Source organism: Pantherophis guttatus, chromosome 1 (assembly GCF_059756535.1).
Source record: "Pantherophis guttatus breed Tessera chromosome 1, ASM5975653v1, whole genome shotgun sequence".
Lineage (NCBI taxonomy): Eukaryota > Metazoa > Chordata > Lepidosauria > Squamata > Colubridae > Pantherophis > Pantherophis guttatus.
Genome location: NC_142063.1, coordinates 111,762,956 through 111,780,784, shown reverse-complemented (window position 1 = coordinate 111,780,784; position 17,829 = coordinate 111,762,956). Strand labels below are relative to the sequence as shown.

At 39.3% G+C, this 17,829-nt stretch overlaps 1 protein-coding gene across 2 annotated transcripts in view; it reads right to left on the bottom strand.

Moving 5' to 3' along the window:
• Nucleotides 1–3,819: 3,819 nt before the first annotated feature.
• LOC117667022 (acyl-CoA (8-3)-desaturase-like) overlaps nt 3,820–17,829 on the bottom strand; it is a 41,590-nt gene continuing 27,580 nt past the window's right edge. For both annotated transcript variants that reach the window (XM_034420170.2, XM_034420171.2), the window contains exons 6-12: nt 16,152–16,209; nt 15,275–15,351; nt 14,277–14,374; nt 12,127–12,223; nt 6,595–6,674; nt 5,391–5,516; nt 3,820–4,215 (exon numbers count right to left, since the gene is read on the bottom strand). In XM_034420170.2, coding sequence (XP_034276061.1) covers nt 4,101–4,215; nt 5,391–5,516; nt 6,595–6,674; nt 12,127–12,223; nt 14,277–14,374; nt 15,275–15,351; nt 16,152–16,209 — 651 coding nt within the window. In that variant the 3' untranslated portion in view covers nt 3,820–4,100. The remainder of the gene's footprint in view (nt 4,216–5,390; nt 5,517–6,594; nt 6,675–12,126; nt 12,224–14,276; nt 14,375–15,274; nt 15,352–16,151; nt 16,210–17,829) is intronic.

Here is a 17,829-nt window from a genome sequence, read left to right as displayed (position 1 = left end):
TTCTCCTCTATTATCTGAATTGTTTGCTCATTTTTTATTATCGTTTGCTAATAGTAATGAAATGTCTGCAAGAAAAGAGCCTTGGTAGTGCAGTGGTCTAAGGCACCCTGTTATTAAGCTGGTTATTAAGACCAGATGCCTGCAATTACTGCAGGTTCGAATCTCGCCAAGGCTCAAGGTTGACTCAGCCTTCCATCCTTTCTAAGGTAGGTAAATTGAGGACCCAGTTGTGGGGGCAATAAGCTGACTTTGTATAAATATACAAAAGAATGAAGGCTATTGCTTAGCACATTGTAAGCCGCCCTGAGTCTCCAGAGAAGGGCGGCATATAAATCAAATTAAAAACAAAACAAAAAACAACCATGTTCAGAGACCAGCAAGGACCTAACTTCTGTAATGCTTAAGCACTAGTTGCTTAATGTTAATGTGTTATACATATTCAATGTGATTGGTTATTTTAAAAGGAAGGCAGAGAAGAAGAGCGATACTCCTGATATATCCTTACCACCTAAACATCTATGCTCCTAGCATTCATCTAGATAATTTACACTCCACATTCCACAAAACAGACCTATGGAATCCAGTTTGAGGACGGCTTTCCCACTGGTCTCCCCTCTCAACCTTGATTCAGTTGACTGAATGCTGGGAGGTGAATTACTGTGGGAAACTTTTTTCTAAAAATATTAAATATAGATTCATTACAGTTTCATTCCGATTACAGTCAAAACTGGAAAACCGATTGGAGTTGGAGAAAAGGAAATGCAGAATATTTCTGGTTGCGAGTTCAGCTTCTATTGAGAAATCTCCCAGTGATGCAGTTGAGTAATTCTTATGGGAAAACTGTTTTATGCAATAGTTATTTAATATATGCAGCTGTAATAATATGACAAAGTTGATTGGAGAACTGATGTTGATATCAGAGATGGTAATAAGTTATTCACCTGTTCATGTGATGTATAAAGATAGCCAACAGCATGGGAGTTATTTTGAATTGCCTTCTCTGGAAATATTTGTTTCAACTCCATGATGTAACCTACAGATATTTCCTCATGATGCCTTCCCCCACCCTCCAAGGATTCACTTAGCCTGATCTTGCTTAACTTTGAAACCAAATGTGATGCATAAAAAGCAGTTGCACTATATTTTATATTTATTATATTTCTCTCATACCTAATATATATTATATTTTTTATTAATATCTTTACACCCACCCACCCCATTCTATGAGTGGTATACAGTAATCCCCCAATCTCAGCTCCTCTGCTAGAAGCTTGAGAGTATGCAGGATCTTAGCTGTTCCTAGCACAGCACTGTTCTGGATAGAGAACTCTGATGTTATTCCTAGGATCTGTTAGAGCCACTCTCCCAGGTTAGGAGCCATAACTCCCAGTGCTCCTCATATTACTGAGACTACTTTGACCTTTATTTTTCACATCCTCTCCAGTTCAGTGGTGGGTTACTCCCGGTTCTTTAGAACCAGTAGTAAAAGCGGCTGCCCACCCGCCTGGATGTCATAATTGATTATTTGCGCATGCGCAGAAGCATCTGTGCATGCGTGCTCCCATTGCGAACCAGTAGTAAAGGTAAGTAGAACCCACCCCTGCTCCAGTTCCTCCTTCTGGTCCTAATACTTCTCCAGTTTCTTACACTTTCTTTCTGATATTGTTGTCACTTGGCACTGCTACAGTACATCTGTTAGTACAGTACAGTACTGTACAGTACATCTATCATCACTGCTGTCTCTTGGTGTTTGTCTATAACCATGGTGTCTGGTTGATTGGCCAGTACCTGCTTGTCAGTCTGGAAGTCCCACAATATCATAGTCCTGTTATTCTCCACAATCTTCTGTGGAATCTCCCATCTGGGCTTGGAAGAATCTAGCCTCATACACTGTATACATATTCCTGTACACAATGCCAACTACTTGGTTGCACCATTCAAGGTATGCTGTCCAGGGGTGGGTTTTACTTACCACCGCTACCAGTTCACAATGGGAGCACGCGCACGAACGCATGCACAGAAGCTTCTGCGCATGCGCAGATCGTTCATGACATCCAAGCAGGTGGGCGGAGCCTCCCGCTGCTGTTACTACTGGTTTGCAAGAACCAGACCGAACTGCGAGCAACCCACCAGTATGCAATGATGCTGTCCTTGCATACATTTTACACCCTGTCTCTATGTGTTAGATCAGGGCTGTCAAACTGGTGGCCCGTGGACTGGATGCATCACATGTAGGCCACGCCCCCCAGCTCTGAGAAGGGGAAAAGTATAATATGTCATGTAATGGCAATGTGATGCCACGAATTTGACACCTGTGTGTAGGATTGCTTCTCGGGCCTCTTTGCATAGTCTGCACTGCAGACTGGATCCTGTCTAATGTGGTACATCCCTGCTTCTATGGATTTGGAGCAAGGCACCTGTTAATTCATCCCTTTCCAGCCACTGGTAGGATTTCCCAATGTCTGCCATCTCAATTATCTATCAATGGAATATCCCATGCAGGGTCTTCTCTTGCATGGCATTCCTTTGTTTGATCTTCCTCCCACATCTGTTGCTGGTTCAGATATTCTTTCAGCAGCTCATCATTGGGTGCCATCTTATTGATTTACATCAAGATGCTCTCAGTTTCATCCAAGACAGTGGTTTTCTCACTTACCAGACCTCGCTCACCCTTTTTCCAAGTGGTGTAGTTTCTGTGTTGTTGGACTTTAGATGGAAACCTCCATACATTGTGAGGAGTTTCCAGGTCTTCACATCGGCAGCTTCCATGCCCTGCATTGCTCAGCTCATTATGCTGGCAGGGTATCTGATGACAGACAGGGCATAAGTGTTGATAGTGTGGATCTTGCTCTTTCCTTTGAGCTGTTTCTTCAACTTTCTTGAGTTGATTTCCAGTTTTTTTCTTCCAGACCCCTTAAATTCCCAAGGGAAGGTCTTTAGTGTCCTGTTGATCTTGTATAACCCCAGGCATTCACAGACAACGTGTGAAGCATTGAGTTGTAAGCTGGTGGCTATGATATCTCATAGGACAGCTGTGTTGTGGGTAGGCAGGTTATTGACCAATAGTTGGATGGTACCTTTCCCGTATGGGGTCTTTCATGATCAGAGCTGTCCTTTTTTTATGTTAGCAGGTATGGGTCAGAACCTATGGCTAGAAGCTGATTCAGCTGTGCTGCTCAGGATTCATGCTCTCCTGTTAGTGGTTTCTTTAAACACTAACACATCTGGACCAGGTGGTGTCTAGCTCTTCATGTTCTAGACTTGTTGTACATCTGCTTCTGTGATGTGATGGTTCCTATTCTGGGATTTTGTTATGGTTTGTTCTTGGGTCCTGCTGCCACATTGCACTGGTGTTATGTGTCTTCTCTTTCTCCCATATATTCTTCCAGTATTGTTCAGTTTTTGCTGCTGGCGGCTTTCATGTTACTGTGTTGTTACACTGTAGTTGGGAGTACATCTTGGATGGTTCTTTGTGGAATAGATCATTTACCACACTTTGACCTCTGCTTCTCTAGTCTGCTTGTCCGGCTCTCTGTCCATCCATCCCAGGGGTGCTATTCAGTAGGTTCTGACAGGTTCTGGAGAACCAGTAGCATACATTTTGAGTAGTTCAGAGAACTGGCAAATACCACCTCTGGCTGGCCCCAGAGTGGGGTGGGAATGGAGATTTTGCAGTATCCTTTCCTTGCCATGCCCACCAAGCCACACCCACCAAGCCATGCCCAGAGAACTGGTAGTAAAAAAATTTGAATTGATTTTATTCTCTTGGCTCTGTCGCTCATCCAGTCCGTGGCTGTCAAAAATCACCAGGAAACGATGTCAAGTGGCAATAGTTTAATCAAGGTTTAGCAGCAACACAGCAAGAAGAACAGAATGAGCCGGATCACGGGGTTTAAGTCAGCACTACACACAACCGCCGTGCAGTGCTATTTATTTCCTCCCCGGCTCCTAAACTACCATCCGGCATTCAAAATTCCCCCTCCCCACATCAGCTGTTGAGCACCGTGATGATCCCGATGGCGCAGCCATAACGTCATGGGAAAGTGCCGGTAATTCAGCTCCGGGAAGCTGTGTGGAGCTGTCCCCACCGTCATAGGCATTCAGGTGGGCGCTCCAATTGGCCCCAGGTCCCCAGTGATGGCGAGTCCTGGCTGGGGCTCGACATATTCCTTGTAATAAGCATCATGCCAGACCTTTCCTGATTCCTTCAGGGAGCTGCAGAGGAAAAAAGAACAGGGAACACATTCATCAAAAGCACATTTTCACAGCAGTGAGTTCTTTCATACTACTGTCCACTTGCCCCACTGATCCTCACTTGATGACATGCCTGCAAATGCCCTTTTTCCTGTTGGTTCATACCAGGGGTGAAATGCTCCCGGTTCGGACCGGCTCGGGCGGGTAGGTAGCAATGGCGATGGGCAGTTCAGAGAACCGGTAGCAAAAATCCATGCCCCCGCCCCCCATGCCCAACTGAGCCCTGCGATCATCAAAGCCTTTTTTCCCTTTTAAATGGCTCTGACCAGCCAAGCTCTGACATCCCAGCTGAGTTGCCTACTAATCAGGCAACTCAGCTTGGATCACCAGAGCCATGTAAAAGAAAAAAAGTTTCTTTTTTTCTCTCCTCCCGCTCTCCCAGCCTCCAGCTTGCTTACCTTAGCTGCTGATCACATGACGATCACATGACGATCGCAATCCATGCATCACCAAGTAACTGAATCTCCCTGCCTGCAATCAAGCTCATCGGTGAGCAGCTCTTTCTGCCTGCCTTCCTGCCTAGACTTGTGGACTTCAACTCCCAGCAAAGCTGGCTGAGGAATTCTGGGAGTTGAAGTCCACAAGTCTTAAAGTTACCAAGGTTGGAGACCCCTGTTCTATTGGGTAAGTTTTTTTCCCCTTTGGGAGCTTAAAAAAAATAGTTAATTGGGGGTTTTTTTAGTTGTTTTTTTTTTAGACCTAGCCATTTAAAGTTTAGGAAGTTTTAAATTTAGCTGCTTTTATATAAAAATAAAATAAAATATTTGTGCAGCTTTCTGAGGTTTAGTGTGTTTCTGTAGTTTCATCTAACTACACAAACACACAAAATCTCACAAAGCTGTATGTGGAATTTTGTGTGTGTAAAGTGTGAAAGTTGGTTTTTTGGGCTTTTTGTGGCTGTCTGAGGTTCCTGCTTGTTGCTGGGCCATTTTGAGTCTAGCACAGCTGCTTTTACATTGTGGGTGAGCCAGTTGTGTTGTGTTGTGTTTTGTAGGTTAAAAAAGGGCAAAGAAGTGACATTGACTTGGCCACGCCCACCCAGTCACCTTACCACCAAGCCCCACCCACTAATTAAGCCACGCCCACAGAACCGGTAGCAAAAAAAAAAATAGATTTCACCCCTGGCTCATACTTACCGGAATACATCCGCAAAAGCAGTGAGTATGGGCTTGCACTCATACTTAATGTTATGCTTGGCACAGAGGGATTTCACCAGGGGAGCCACTTTATAATAATTATGTCGAGGCATGGTTGGAAAAAGACTATGGAAAGAGAGGGAAAATATCAAGATTTCTGTAGAAGATAGAAGATACTTCTGTAATTTGGATCCTGCTGTTATTACTGCCCTTCCCATCTCAATGCTGGAGAGTTCTCCTTTCCTACTCAGTACTGCATACAGGCAGATTGATACAGAAGGGGATAACTTTCACCTGTCTGGTTCTCAAAGAGTTTTGGACAGGGATAAAAAAACTGAGGTCCTTCTGATTATTGCTGAACCATGATCCTCCCTAATGAGTCCCTTTGTATTAGGGTACTAGGAGCTGTAGTTCAGTAATACTGTGGAGGTGCTCACAGGTTTTGTACTCTTAAGAATTTTAAAGGTAAAAGCCAGCATTTGACTTGGAACAGAAATGAATTATAATTATCAACCATTTGATCTGCTATATAACTAGAAGTAAGATATGAAAAGCGCAATAGCAATAGCACTTAGACTTATATACTGCTTTACAGTGCTTTGAGCATATACTGAGAGCATATGCACCAAGACAAATTCCTTGTGTGTCCAATCACACTTGGGCAATAAAAATTCTATTCTATTCTATTCTATTCTATTCTATTCTATTCTATTCTATTCTATTCTATTCTATTCTATTCTATTCTATTCTATTCTATTCTTTACAGCCCTCTCTAAGCGGTTTACAGAGTCAGCATATTGCCACCAACAATTTTGGGTCCTCATTTTACCCACCTCAGAAGGATGGAAGGCTGAGTCAACCTTGAGCGTGGTGAGATTTGAATTGCCAAATTGCAGGCAGCTGGCAGTCAGCAGAAGTAGCCTGCAATACTGCACTCTAACCACTGTGCCACTGTGTCTCATAGACATCAGTTTCAGTGCTGCATTTTATATGAAATGCTGTTTATAGGCATTTTTACAGGATAGATCCCAAAGTCCAGTCTGGAATAGATCTGCTTTCTTTAGAACTAGTCAAAACTCCTGGCAATAGCCGTCATTTGGATTAAAACTTGGACCATAATATGCAGGTGCTGCTTAGTGGTGACAAAAGCTGTACAAAAGCTGCATTATATACTGTTCAGCCTTTTCATACAGCTTGTACTTACTGATGTTCAATCTGGAAATTCAAGTGCCCAGTGTACCAGTCATTGAATAGAGATTCATCCACGTTACATGTTGCTGAAAGCTAAGGGGGAAATAAAAAACATGTAGAGTTCCAATGACTTCCTTCATCTTTCTTCCTAGGTTCTATCAACAGTACAAATAATTCTGTCAATTTACAGTATTGTAGAGCATCATTCATTTCCAAATGTTTGTTACATTTATAGTATGGTCACTGCCCAGAAGGACATTAGAAATATTCCTGAATCCAGGCCAGGTAATCCAGGCCAACTATTGAACTGGTGCTATGTGCATGGGATGAAATCCAATGATATATATTTGTGGGGAGAAATTTGCAAAGACTAGGATATTGGTGACATTTCAGATTCAATGGCTTACTCTGCTTAACAGGCTAGCTTCTTTTCAGGAGAATCTCGTTTGGAGTGAATCAACCAACCTATCAATCTAAAGTTGGATGCCCTGAGTCATCCTTATTGAACTATTTCTTTAGAAGTAGACATAGAAATATTATGTAATTACTTCTGTGAAAGTTAGGACATTGTCACCTCACGGTTAGATTATTACAACGCGCTTTACATGGGGCTACCCTTGAAAAGTGTTCGGAGACTACAGTTGGTCCAGAACACAGCCGTGCAAGCTGTCGTGGGTGCACCTAGATACACCCACTTTACACCAATTCTCCATGAGCTGCACTGGCTCCCTATTGGTCTCCGGTCACAATTCAAGGTGTTGGTTATTACCTTTAAAGCCCTACATGACTCAGGGCCAGGTTATCTTTGAGACCGCCTTCTACCGCATAGCTCCCAGCGACCAGTAAGATCCCACAGAGTTGGTCTCCTCCGGGTCCTGTCAGCTAAACAGTGCCAGCTGGCGGGCCCATGGGGAAGGCTTTCTCTGTGGCTGCCCCAGCTCTCTGGAACCAGTTACCTCCTGAGGTCCAGACCATCCCCACCCTATTGGCCTTCCGAAAAGCGGTGAAGACCTGACTTTTCCGGCAGGCCTGGGGCCATTGACCTCGCTGTTGAGATCTGGCAAGATCCAGCCATGAATGGTGTGAATGGGTTTTGATTGTTTTTTTTTTATTTAAAAAGTTTTTTTTTAAAAAAATAGTCTTTATTTACATTTTTCATTAAAAAGAGAACACACACACAAAAAACAACACACCATATAAATAACATACAAGACAACGTAACAAATAACAAACATATCTACAAGTACATTATATTCCGAGGGAGACAGAACGACTTATCACTCTTTATACATTAATTAGGTCTATCCGACCTCACTTTGTTAATATAATATAGGTTTCTCAAGAAATACTTTTCCTTTTTTCAGTTGGGTTGTATCTTTCTTTTCGCTAACCAAGTATATAATTTTTCCCAGGATAAACATGTTTGAGTTAAATCTTTCTCTTTTAATTTTTTAGTCAATTTATCTGCTTCCACACATTCCAAAATCTTTTTTATAGTTGCTTCCTCCGATGGGATATTTTGGTTTTTCCAAAATTATGCGTATATCAATCTCGCTGCTGTGATAATGTGTAGCGCTAAATACCATAAATCTTTTTTTATATTATCTGGTTTGGAGCCAAGCAAGCATGTCTCTGGAGCCCAATCAATCTTTTGGTTTACAATCTCATTAAGCCATTTTTTAATTCTTCCCCAAAATTTAACTGCTTCCGGGCATGTCCACCATTGATGATAATAACTGCCTCTCTCCTGCCCACATTTCCAGCATTCCGCCGATTGTCCAGTGAACATTTTAGCCAATCTATCAGGGGAAAGGTGCCACCTGTATATCATCTTATAGATATTCTCTTTATATGCCGTGGATACCACTGGTTTCATATTCTCACACCAAATCCCTTGCCATTTGTCTAAATGAATTGGGTAACTGAAATTTTTCCCCCAGGCAATCATTGTATCTTTGATTATCTCCTCACCTATCTCTAATCTCATTAATAATTTGTAACTTTTTGCAATCATGCCTTTTTCTTGTCCCATCAAAATTTTGTCTATTTCTTGTAGGTCCACATGTATGCCTTTCCCATCTCTATCTTTCTTAAATTTAGATTGAATCTGTAAGTAAGTCCACCAGTCCACTTGTATTCCTAAAGAATTCAATTCCTGTTTAGATTTTAAATTTCCCTGTGCATTCAATAACTCCTTATATATTAATTTCTTTGTCGGATTGTAGATTTTGGGATATGTCAGTGCTTCCACCGGTGATATCCAGCACGGAGTTTTAATATAACATTTTTTTGCTAATCTTTTCCCAGTTTCGAATTAAGATGTTTCTTATGTAATGTCTAGTAAACCATTTGCTTTGTGGATTACTGTCTCTCCAGAGGGCCATATGCCAACCTTGTTGTAAATCATAACTTTCTAATTTAAGAAGACAATTGTTACCCAAGGTAATCTATTCTTTTACCCATACTAACAAAGCTGCTGAATAATAATTCTCCCAGCAGGGTAAACCCAGGCCCCCTCTTTCTTTTATCTCCTGCATCATCTTTCTTTTAATCCGAGGCTTTTTCCCCTGCCAAACAAATTTAGTTATTATCTGATTCAATTCCATAAAATTTTTTTGGGATAGGTTCACTGGAGCTGTTTGAAATAGGAAATTAAATTTTGGTAGAATATAGGATTTAACTGTTGTTACTCGTCCCAGAAGTGAAAGTTGAATTTTACCCCATTTATCTAAATCTTTCCTTATTTGAGTTAATAATTTATTATAATTGTCTTCTTGTATACTCGAGCATCTACCAGATAACCAAATTCCCAGGTATTTAACTTTATTAACTACTTTCAATCCAGTCGCTTCCTGTAAACTCCTCTTATCTTCCTCTAAAATATTTTTCGTTAATAAATTTGTTTTTTTTTTTAATTAATCAGTAATCCTGCAACTGCTCCAAATTCCTCAATCAATTCTAATAAGTATGGGCTGGATTTTGTGGGGTCTTCTAAAATGAAAACCATATCATCTGCAAAAGCCTGGGTTTTGTATACTTGTTGTCCAATTCTGAGGCCTTTTATTCTTTCCTCATTCCTTATTTTCCGTAGTAGGGTTTCTAGTGATAAAATAAATAATAAAGGGGATAGGGGACAACCCTGTCTTGTGCCTTTACTAATAGGAAATTCTTCCGTCAAATCCCCATTTATCAATAGTCTGGCCGTTTGTTTGGAATAGATCGCTTTAATTGCGTTTGTAAATCTCTGTCCAAAACCCATATATTCTAGCTGTAATAATATAAACTCCCAGTTGATCCTATCAAAAGCCTTCTGGGCGTCTATGAAAACTAGTGCAACCTGTTTACCGGGATGATCTTCATAATATTCCAATATATTTAACATGATTCTCAGATTATCTCGTAATTGGCGTGATTTTGGTCGATATGTATAAATTCATTCAAGAAACCTTTTAATCTATTTGCTAAAATTGTTGTGAAGATTTTATAATCAGAGTTCAGGAGAGATATTGGTCTATAATTTTTTATATCTGTCGAGTGGGGATCTTCTTTTGGAATTAGGCTAATATTAGCCTCTCTCCATGAATATGGAGTTTCTGCTTTCCCCAGGACTTCATTAAATAAGTCTTTCATATGCTCTCCTATTACCTCAAACATTGTTTTATATAACTCTGCGGGGAGTCCATCTGTACCCAGTGTTTTCAGATTCCCTTGTTTCTTCACTGCTCTTTCAATTTCAGTTAGGGTAATTTCCTCTTCTAATATTTCTTTTGATAAATTAGATATTTTAGGTAAATCCGAATTCTCAATGTAATTTTTTGTCACCTCTGTTAAAATTTCTTCTTTTTTGTATAATTCTTTATAGAAATCCACTGCAATTCTTTCTTTTCCTCCTTTATCTCTTATTAAGTTTCCCTCCTTATCTTCTAACTGATCAATTCATCTATTCTGTTTTTCTTTTTTAAGTCTATATGTAAGCCATCTTCCTAATTTATTAGCTGATTCAAAATGTTTTTGCTTTGCAGCTTTTATCTTGTCTTTCAATTTATCCAATTCTAAAAGATTAAGCTGATGTTTTAACAATATTATCTATTCTTTCGCCTCTCTAGCTAGTGGGTTATCTTGTAGCTGTTCCTCCGCCTTTTTTAGTTTATTTATTAGATCACCCCTTTCCTGTTCTTCTTTTTTGTGTTTTATGGCCATATGTTTTCTAATAAGGCTTTAGTAGCATCCCAAATTGTTTGAAGTGGCATTCTTACTACAAGATTCAAAACTCCCTCACGCTCTTTAACTCCCCTTTTAAAAATTATTCATCAACCTTCCTTTTATAAATTCTCTTATCACATTTCACATTTGTTACTAAAACCCTTTCTATACCTTCTTTTTCAGCATTACTCCCTAATAAAATTCTAAATTAAACATTTATCCTCTTTAGTCATTCATAAACTACTTGCCAATTTCTGTTTGTTCAACATTACTCCCTCGTAAAATTCTAAATTAAACGTTTTAAAACTTTCTTTAAAGCATGTCTTTTTTAAAAAAAAAAATATTATTAACCCATTGAGTTAAGTTATGTCTAACTTAAACATTTCATCACATATACCTTTTAAAAATACTATAATCTTAGGTTAAACATTTTAAAATCTCTTGCCAGAGACCTAGTCACATAATCTATTCATTTAGTCTCATCCCTTAATTATATTGTCTAAACCACAGTTTGAAATTGAGTGTATCCAACCCAATCTCTAGTCCCATAATATCTGGTAAAAATCCCTAAAGGAAAATGGCACCAAGAAAGCATGAAAAAACACACTTTTAAAAAATGGATCATTGGGTAGTTGGTTTTTTCATGTGTACACTTTCTGGGGAGATTGCAGTAACTACCACCAGGAAAATTAGATTTCCTCCAATATGTTCTTCTCTACAATATAAAGAGAAAATGTTTCCTCTATCACCATCAATGTTTGACTACTCCTATCTGGAATCAATATGTTAGCCTTATGGATCTATGTTTTCATTCTGTGGATCAATGCATTTTACAAAGTTAATTTTTTATGCCATTGAAAATCTGGTTCATGACCATAAAAAGAACAATTATGTGAATTGGACTCCACATGTGGGGACGTGGAATTGTATAATGTCCTTTTGGATGGAGGATGAATAGCATTGGTGCTGTTCCTGCTTTACTGAAGAAGCAAGGGAGATTAACAGGCAATGTACTATATTGTTTACCATCTCATCATCTACTGTGGACAATGAGTTTATTGGTCCCTGTAACTTTTCTCCATGAGATGAGAAAGGGCATCACTGTGCAATTGTGATTTTCCCAGAAACAGCAATATGGGAGTGAGTTCCAGCTGCCAGCATAGGCATTCCATTTGTATTACCTGCTCTTTATAAGACCATGTTTCCATGTAAATAAGGGCATGAAATATTTAAGAAAACAGCAGCATAATCTGGCCTTATGTTTCAGAATTGAGGACCCAACATTTCTGAATAAGATTATCCAAAGAAAAGAAATTTCCCCGTTAAATAGAAACTATCTCACCTGGGCAGAGAACCAATCTAAATTCTGATCATAGTCAATATTCATTGGAATGTGGCTCATCTGTGAGACCCAGATAAACCATGCAGCTTCTAAGTACCTGTGTAGACATACAAACAGTGATTCAAACAAATTCTTTAAATGGTTCACTCACTAGTAAAACTACTTTGCTTTTCTCAGCCCAAAACATAACATGACAATTACTATTACCACATCATTGCACTAATAGACTATACAGAAACATAATTTTTATAGGTAAAAGCAGGGAGTTAAAGCTATGGTATTTTGTAACAAACTTGTACAATCTGTCACACTTTAAGCCCTCATATCTACTTAGAAGTTTCAGGTATTCTAAAACTCACATTCTTCAGAGTTCTCAAGTAAGTAGTACTATTAGTTACACAACTTGATGAACTGCCCACATTTGGATTACCTATTGGGCAAGAAAGGTGGATAAAACTGCTTAAGTTCAGTTTAGTTTCTAAAGAAGGGGGAAAGTGCTTAAGATTTGTCTGTAATTGCCTTCACAGCTCCTTTTCCATAATCACTTCCCATTTTCTCAATTCTCAATATACTTTAAAACCAGCCTGATTTCTCCATTGTGTCCTCACTATCAATTGATCAAAAAACTTTTAGCTCAATGTTAATTATATAGTTGTAAGTTGGGTTTCACACATATCACCCTGAGCCAATTGTTGCTCAGTTTGACCAAGAATCCCAGCCCCTGAACAGAATAGTGATCTTCTTCTAGCTTGAACATCACTACATTCAGTGGTGGGTTGCCCTCGGTTCGCACCAGTTCTATAGAACTGGTAGTAAAACTGGCGGGAGGCTCCGCCCACCGATCCTGACATCATCAAAATGCTTCTGCGCATGTGCAGAAGAGCATGCACGCAGCCCCATTGCAAACCGGTAGTAAAGGTAAGTAGAACCCACCCCTGACTACATGCATTGTCTCCAGAGCTTTTAATGGCATATGAGTTACAAACAGCTCCTTTCTCTAACTTGACAAAAAATCTCAAAGAGGTTTCTAGTCTTGTCTCCCCCCACCCCCAACACGCACCATCTAGGCATTTTGCAGCATGCATTTGTGTGTTTGTCAGTTTGTTTAGGAAACAATCTTTCAGGTAGATTGCTAACCAGATTGTAACAGAGGACTGATTTGTGAAAACATTAAAGAAGTCTAAAATTCCTTCACTGGTGTAGGATCAGCCTTATAGCTAATTGGTCCAACAACTTCTGAGAGGGTTTTAGGGCTACAAAATGGCATGCTAGCAAAACTATATTTGAGGCCTATTGCCATGAGGTAGATGGAATGAAACACAAGTTGGAAGACAGATTGTATATGCATATGGGGTCATTTGCATATGGGGTCATTTGCATTCTCCAAAGACACTGAGATGCAGTTTTTATCCAACTGTGAAGGACAAATAAATAATATTTTTTTCCCTTGAGGATAGAAAGTACCAGACCAATCCTTAAAGAAATGTCTCCTCCTGTACCAACCTGCTCAAAGTGTAAGATCAAACTTTTAAACATCAATCTCTGTTTTCAGATGAAGCTATTTGGCAATTAGTGAAGAATATTTGAGACTGATAATTGGTGGCTGTAGAGGTATTGATAAATAATACTTTGATAATTGGTGATGACCAAGCAATAACAAGAGTTTGATCAAGATCATTGTGGTGAACTATGCTCTTTTCAATAGCATGATTATTTTTAGTTTGAGGTGAGCTTGAGGAAGGATGACATATCATTTTTTAAGTTAAAAAGCCCAAACAATATAGTCATAGATACAGATATTATTTGTTGCCCTTTTATGGCATGCACCTTGTGGAAGATTTTTATTGTATCTCTTAAATCTATGATAAATAGCTACATTTGTAGCAAATAAAAACCTTGTGGGACGTGGTCTTATGAAGAAACCATTGTGTAATATGAAAAGATCAGTAATAGCGTATACTAATTTTAACAGTTTATTTGTTTTACATCCCCATATTAAGTAAACAACAAATGGAGACCTCATTGTTTTTTTCAGGCTGGTAAACAAAGCTAGCTATGTACATATTGAAGATCTCTTTTTTACTTCACAGTATTTAAAAGCATTAGTTGAGTCATAGCAGCAGGATAGAGTTTTACATAATCATTATTACCTGGTTAACCAGTAGTAAGCCATAAAGCTCTTAAATCCCATTAAAGGAACATACATGAGGCAGACACGGAAGTTATAGAAAAGAGTGTTAAACAGCTCCTGTCAAAGAACAGAGTATTAAATAAGCACAATAGTAACAACATGTGGATCATTATCATAGTTCCTTTGTCAATGTCAGATTAATTACAGTAGCAGCAATATGGCAAATAGAGATGCTAAAGGCTATAATGCAATAACCTGCAGAGATTAATAGGCAGTGTAGTGCCTATAGGTGTAGTGCTGAAGGACTTTCAGGGTCTCTTCATTTGTGCATCTAGTAAAACTCCCACAATGATAAAAAAGAGTGACGGTGGAGCATACTAGCATCAGTTGTGCAGAAACCTTGCTCTACATCAAAATGGAAATAATTTCTCTACGACAGAAATGGAATTCTTGAAGCTGCTAAAGGTTTCAATGTCTTTTGCAGTGGCTGAGAATTGCAATGGATAGTGGCATGACTCAACCTGAGTAGTGGGTTTTTTTGCACCCATGGGGAGGAATGAAGTTTTATAACCACGATATAAATTCTAACTGGAAGCATTGTTATTATTATTAAACTGTATCTGTACTCCCCATATCAGTGCCCAGATAATCTCTCCCCATCCCTCTGCAAATGCACCCCAATATCCATGGCAGTTAGAAATACAATCTTCTGGCAATCTCTTCCTCTGCTCCTCATCACTTTCTATTCCTTGGCTTTCATTGTACTATTTGCTCACCCTTCCCTTCCCAAGCAAACCAGTTATATTTTCTGTTCCATGGTGCTGACAAGAGGGAAGGCCAATGAAATCATGAATGGCAGGGAACGTTCCCATGTTGTGGGGGATTAAGGGAAGAAAGCAACTTGCATTTTGTAATGCATCTCCTGTAGCTCATTAGAAAGGAGGAGGATTCAGGACCTTTATGTGTTACATTTGACCATTCACCAATCCCCTAAAATAAAGAGGTGTTATGACTTACCAACCATTTTTTTCTTCTAAATATACCGAAATAGGAAACCAGTTGGACACCAATTGTATACATCAATGGGGCAAAGACTAATATAAAAATGCAAAAGGAGAATACAAAAATGAGCGTGTGACTAAAATAAAGTAGAATATATCTTAGAGGAAAAAAACAACATCTGCCTCTGAATCCCATTTGGCATTAAATTAACCACCTTATTCCCTGACCTATTGCCTCAATGCTCATCAGGCTATTTCTGTAGTGATTGAGAGACCTGATGGAGAGGGAATAGGGAATGGCCTCGAAAGCCAGGAAGAATAGTTGCTATCAAGGCAATGAGCCCTTTCCAAGAAAGTAATTTGAGTAAATGTCTCAGGCAGCTCCCTGGTTCACATAAAGGAAGGAAGCACATTCATATTCCCAATATCCTGTTACTCTAGGTCAAGGGTATCAAACTCAATTTCATTGAGGGCTGCAGCAGGGTTGTGTTTGATCTCGGTGGGGTTGCGGGGGTGGTGGTTAGGATGGGTGTGACCAGCTTGACGTCACTTGTGTTGGGGGCACCTGTGGTGGCCCGAGTGCTCTGCCAGTGAAATGGCCTCCTGCAACCCTCTGCTAGGAAAAATGGAGCTGGTGTGTGTGTGTGTATGTGTGGCCCTCCCGAGTTCCATTTTCACTGGCAGGGGCACCGCGGGCCGGTCCTCCGCTGTTTCCAGGGCAGTCCCACAGGCAAGATCTAAGCACCCAAAGGGCTGGATCCAGCCACTTGGCCTTGAGTTTCACACCCCTGCTCTAGGTGTTCCAATAAGGTGCTTTATACTGCTGATACTGTATATGACTTCATTGGTTATTCTCCAAATTTAGGCTCCTGTAAACATGGTAAAACACTTACAGGTAAAGTAATTATGTTGGTACTGGTAAGGCATATACTTCGTTTTCTTCTTTCCAAGCTGCACAAGAAGAAAAAGAGCAAACAGTTAAATTGACAACTATGTAAATTCCTGGTCATCATGGTCATGTTGTAAGGGCCCATTCTTTACAATATAGATCAGTGATGGCTAACTTTTTCCAGATCGAGCGCCCAAAGCGTGTGTGCATGGCCATGTGCATGTGCCCCGCCCCTACGTATGCATGCCCCCTGCACATGCACGCCCCCCCCACACACCTTGCCCCAGGTATGTGCGGCAGAGACTCAAAGATCAGATGGCCGGTGGGAGGTGCGCGAGTATTCGCAGCAAAGCTACGAACTGAGGTGATGGCTCATATGCCACCTCTGGCACATGTGCCATAGGTTCGCCATCATGGATATAAATTCTTGAAAAGTTTGATCTTTCATTATTACTATAGCACAGATTATTTGATCTGTGTTTCTTGAATTTCTGCCATACACACACAGCTTTTGTGGGCTGAAGGTTGCCCCTGATCTTTGAGGGAAGCTATCTTTCCAAAATAAAAAGGCCCAGGGGGAAAAACATGGACAAGACAATACCAAAATTAAATGTGATTTCCTTTCATTTCATTTTAATTTGATTCAATTTAATTCATCTTATTTCAATTCATATATTGAATCCCCAATGTTAAATTACTTTGTCTTTTTTTGTCACATTAAAAATTATTGTTTGTCACCTTTTGGAGAGGCACTGCATTTTACTGCAGCCTTAAACATGCACAATTCACTTGGTTAAATTCTTTGACTTTGCATTCATCTAAGCACAACCTTTGGGAAGGGGAATGCATTATTAGACTGCACTTCACAGGAAAATGTGGATCAAAACATGTTCTTTGAAAAATAATGCCTTGGAGATGAGCAAGCAGGAGATGCAAACTGGGATTGGTGAAATATTTAGAATACATACAAGCTATGTGAGAAGGAATAAAATCCCTAGAGAAGTACATGTAATTCAGATTTTTCTAGGTATTGTTTTATCCTTTCTTCTGATATTGTCTCTTGTTTATTGAGTTTCTCATAATAATTCTGTACTATTTTCTTCTTTTCTTCATTTCGATAGCATATAGTTCCCTCCTCATCCATTAGTTGATTGATTAACTTTTTTTCTCTCTCCTTTTTCATTTTGTATGCCAACCATCTTCCAGGCTCATTTGTATTTTCAAAAAAATATTGCTTAGAAGTTTTTATTTTGAGTGCCAAATTCTCTTTTCAATTAGATTCAATTCATGTTTTTTAAGGTTCATTTGATTTTTAATCCTCTTATTTTGTATATCTTTCAGTGGTTCCATTTCTAATTTCTTATACTCCTCTTCCAATTTTTTTAAAGTTTGTCTTTTCTTTTTATTCGTTTTTCCCAAATAAATCATTGCCAATCCTTGAATGTATGCTTTCACTGTATCCCACACATTTTGTAATGAGGTAGCTTCCTTTTTATTTTCTCTGAAAAAGAAAGTCAATTCTTTCTCCATAAATTGTTGAAACTCTTTTTTCATTTAATATTGTTTGATTTAATGTCCATCTTGATCTCTTTTTTTGTCCCTTCCATATAATTGTGATTGGATTATAATCTGCTTGCTTCAATGTTTATATCTTCTATATTAACTAATAAATCGGTTGATAT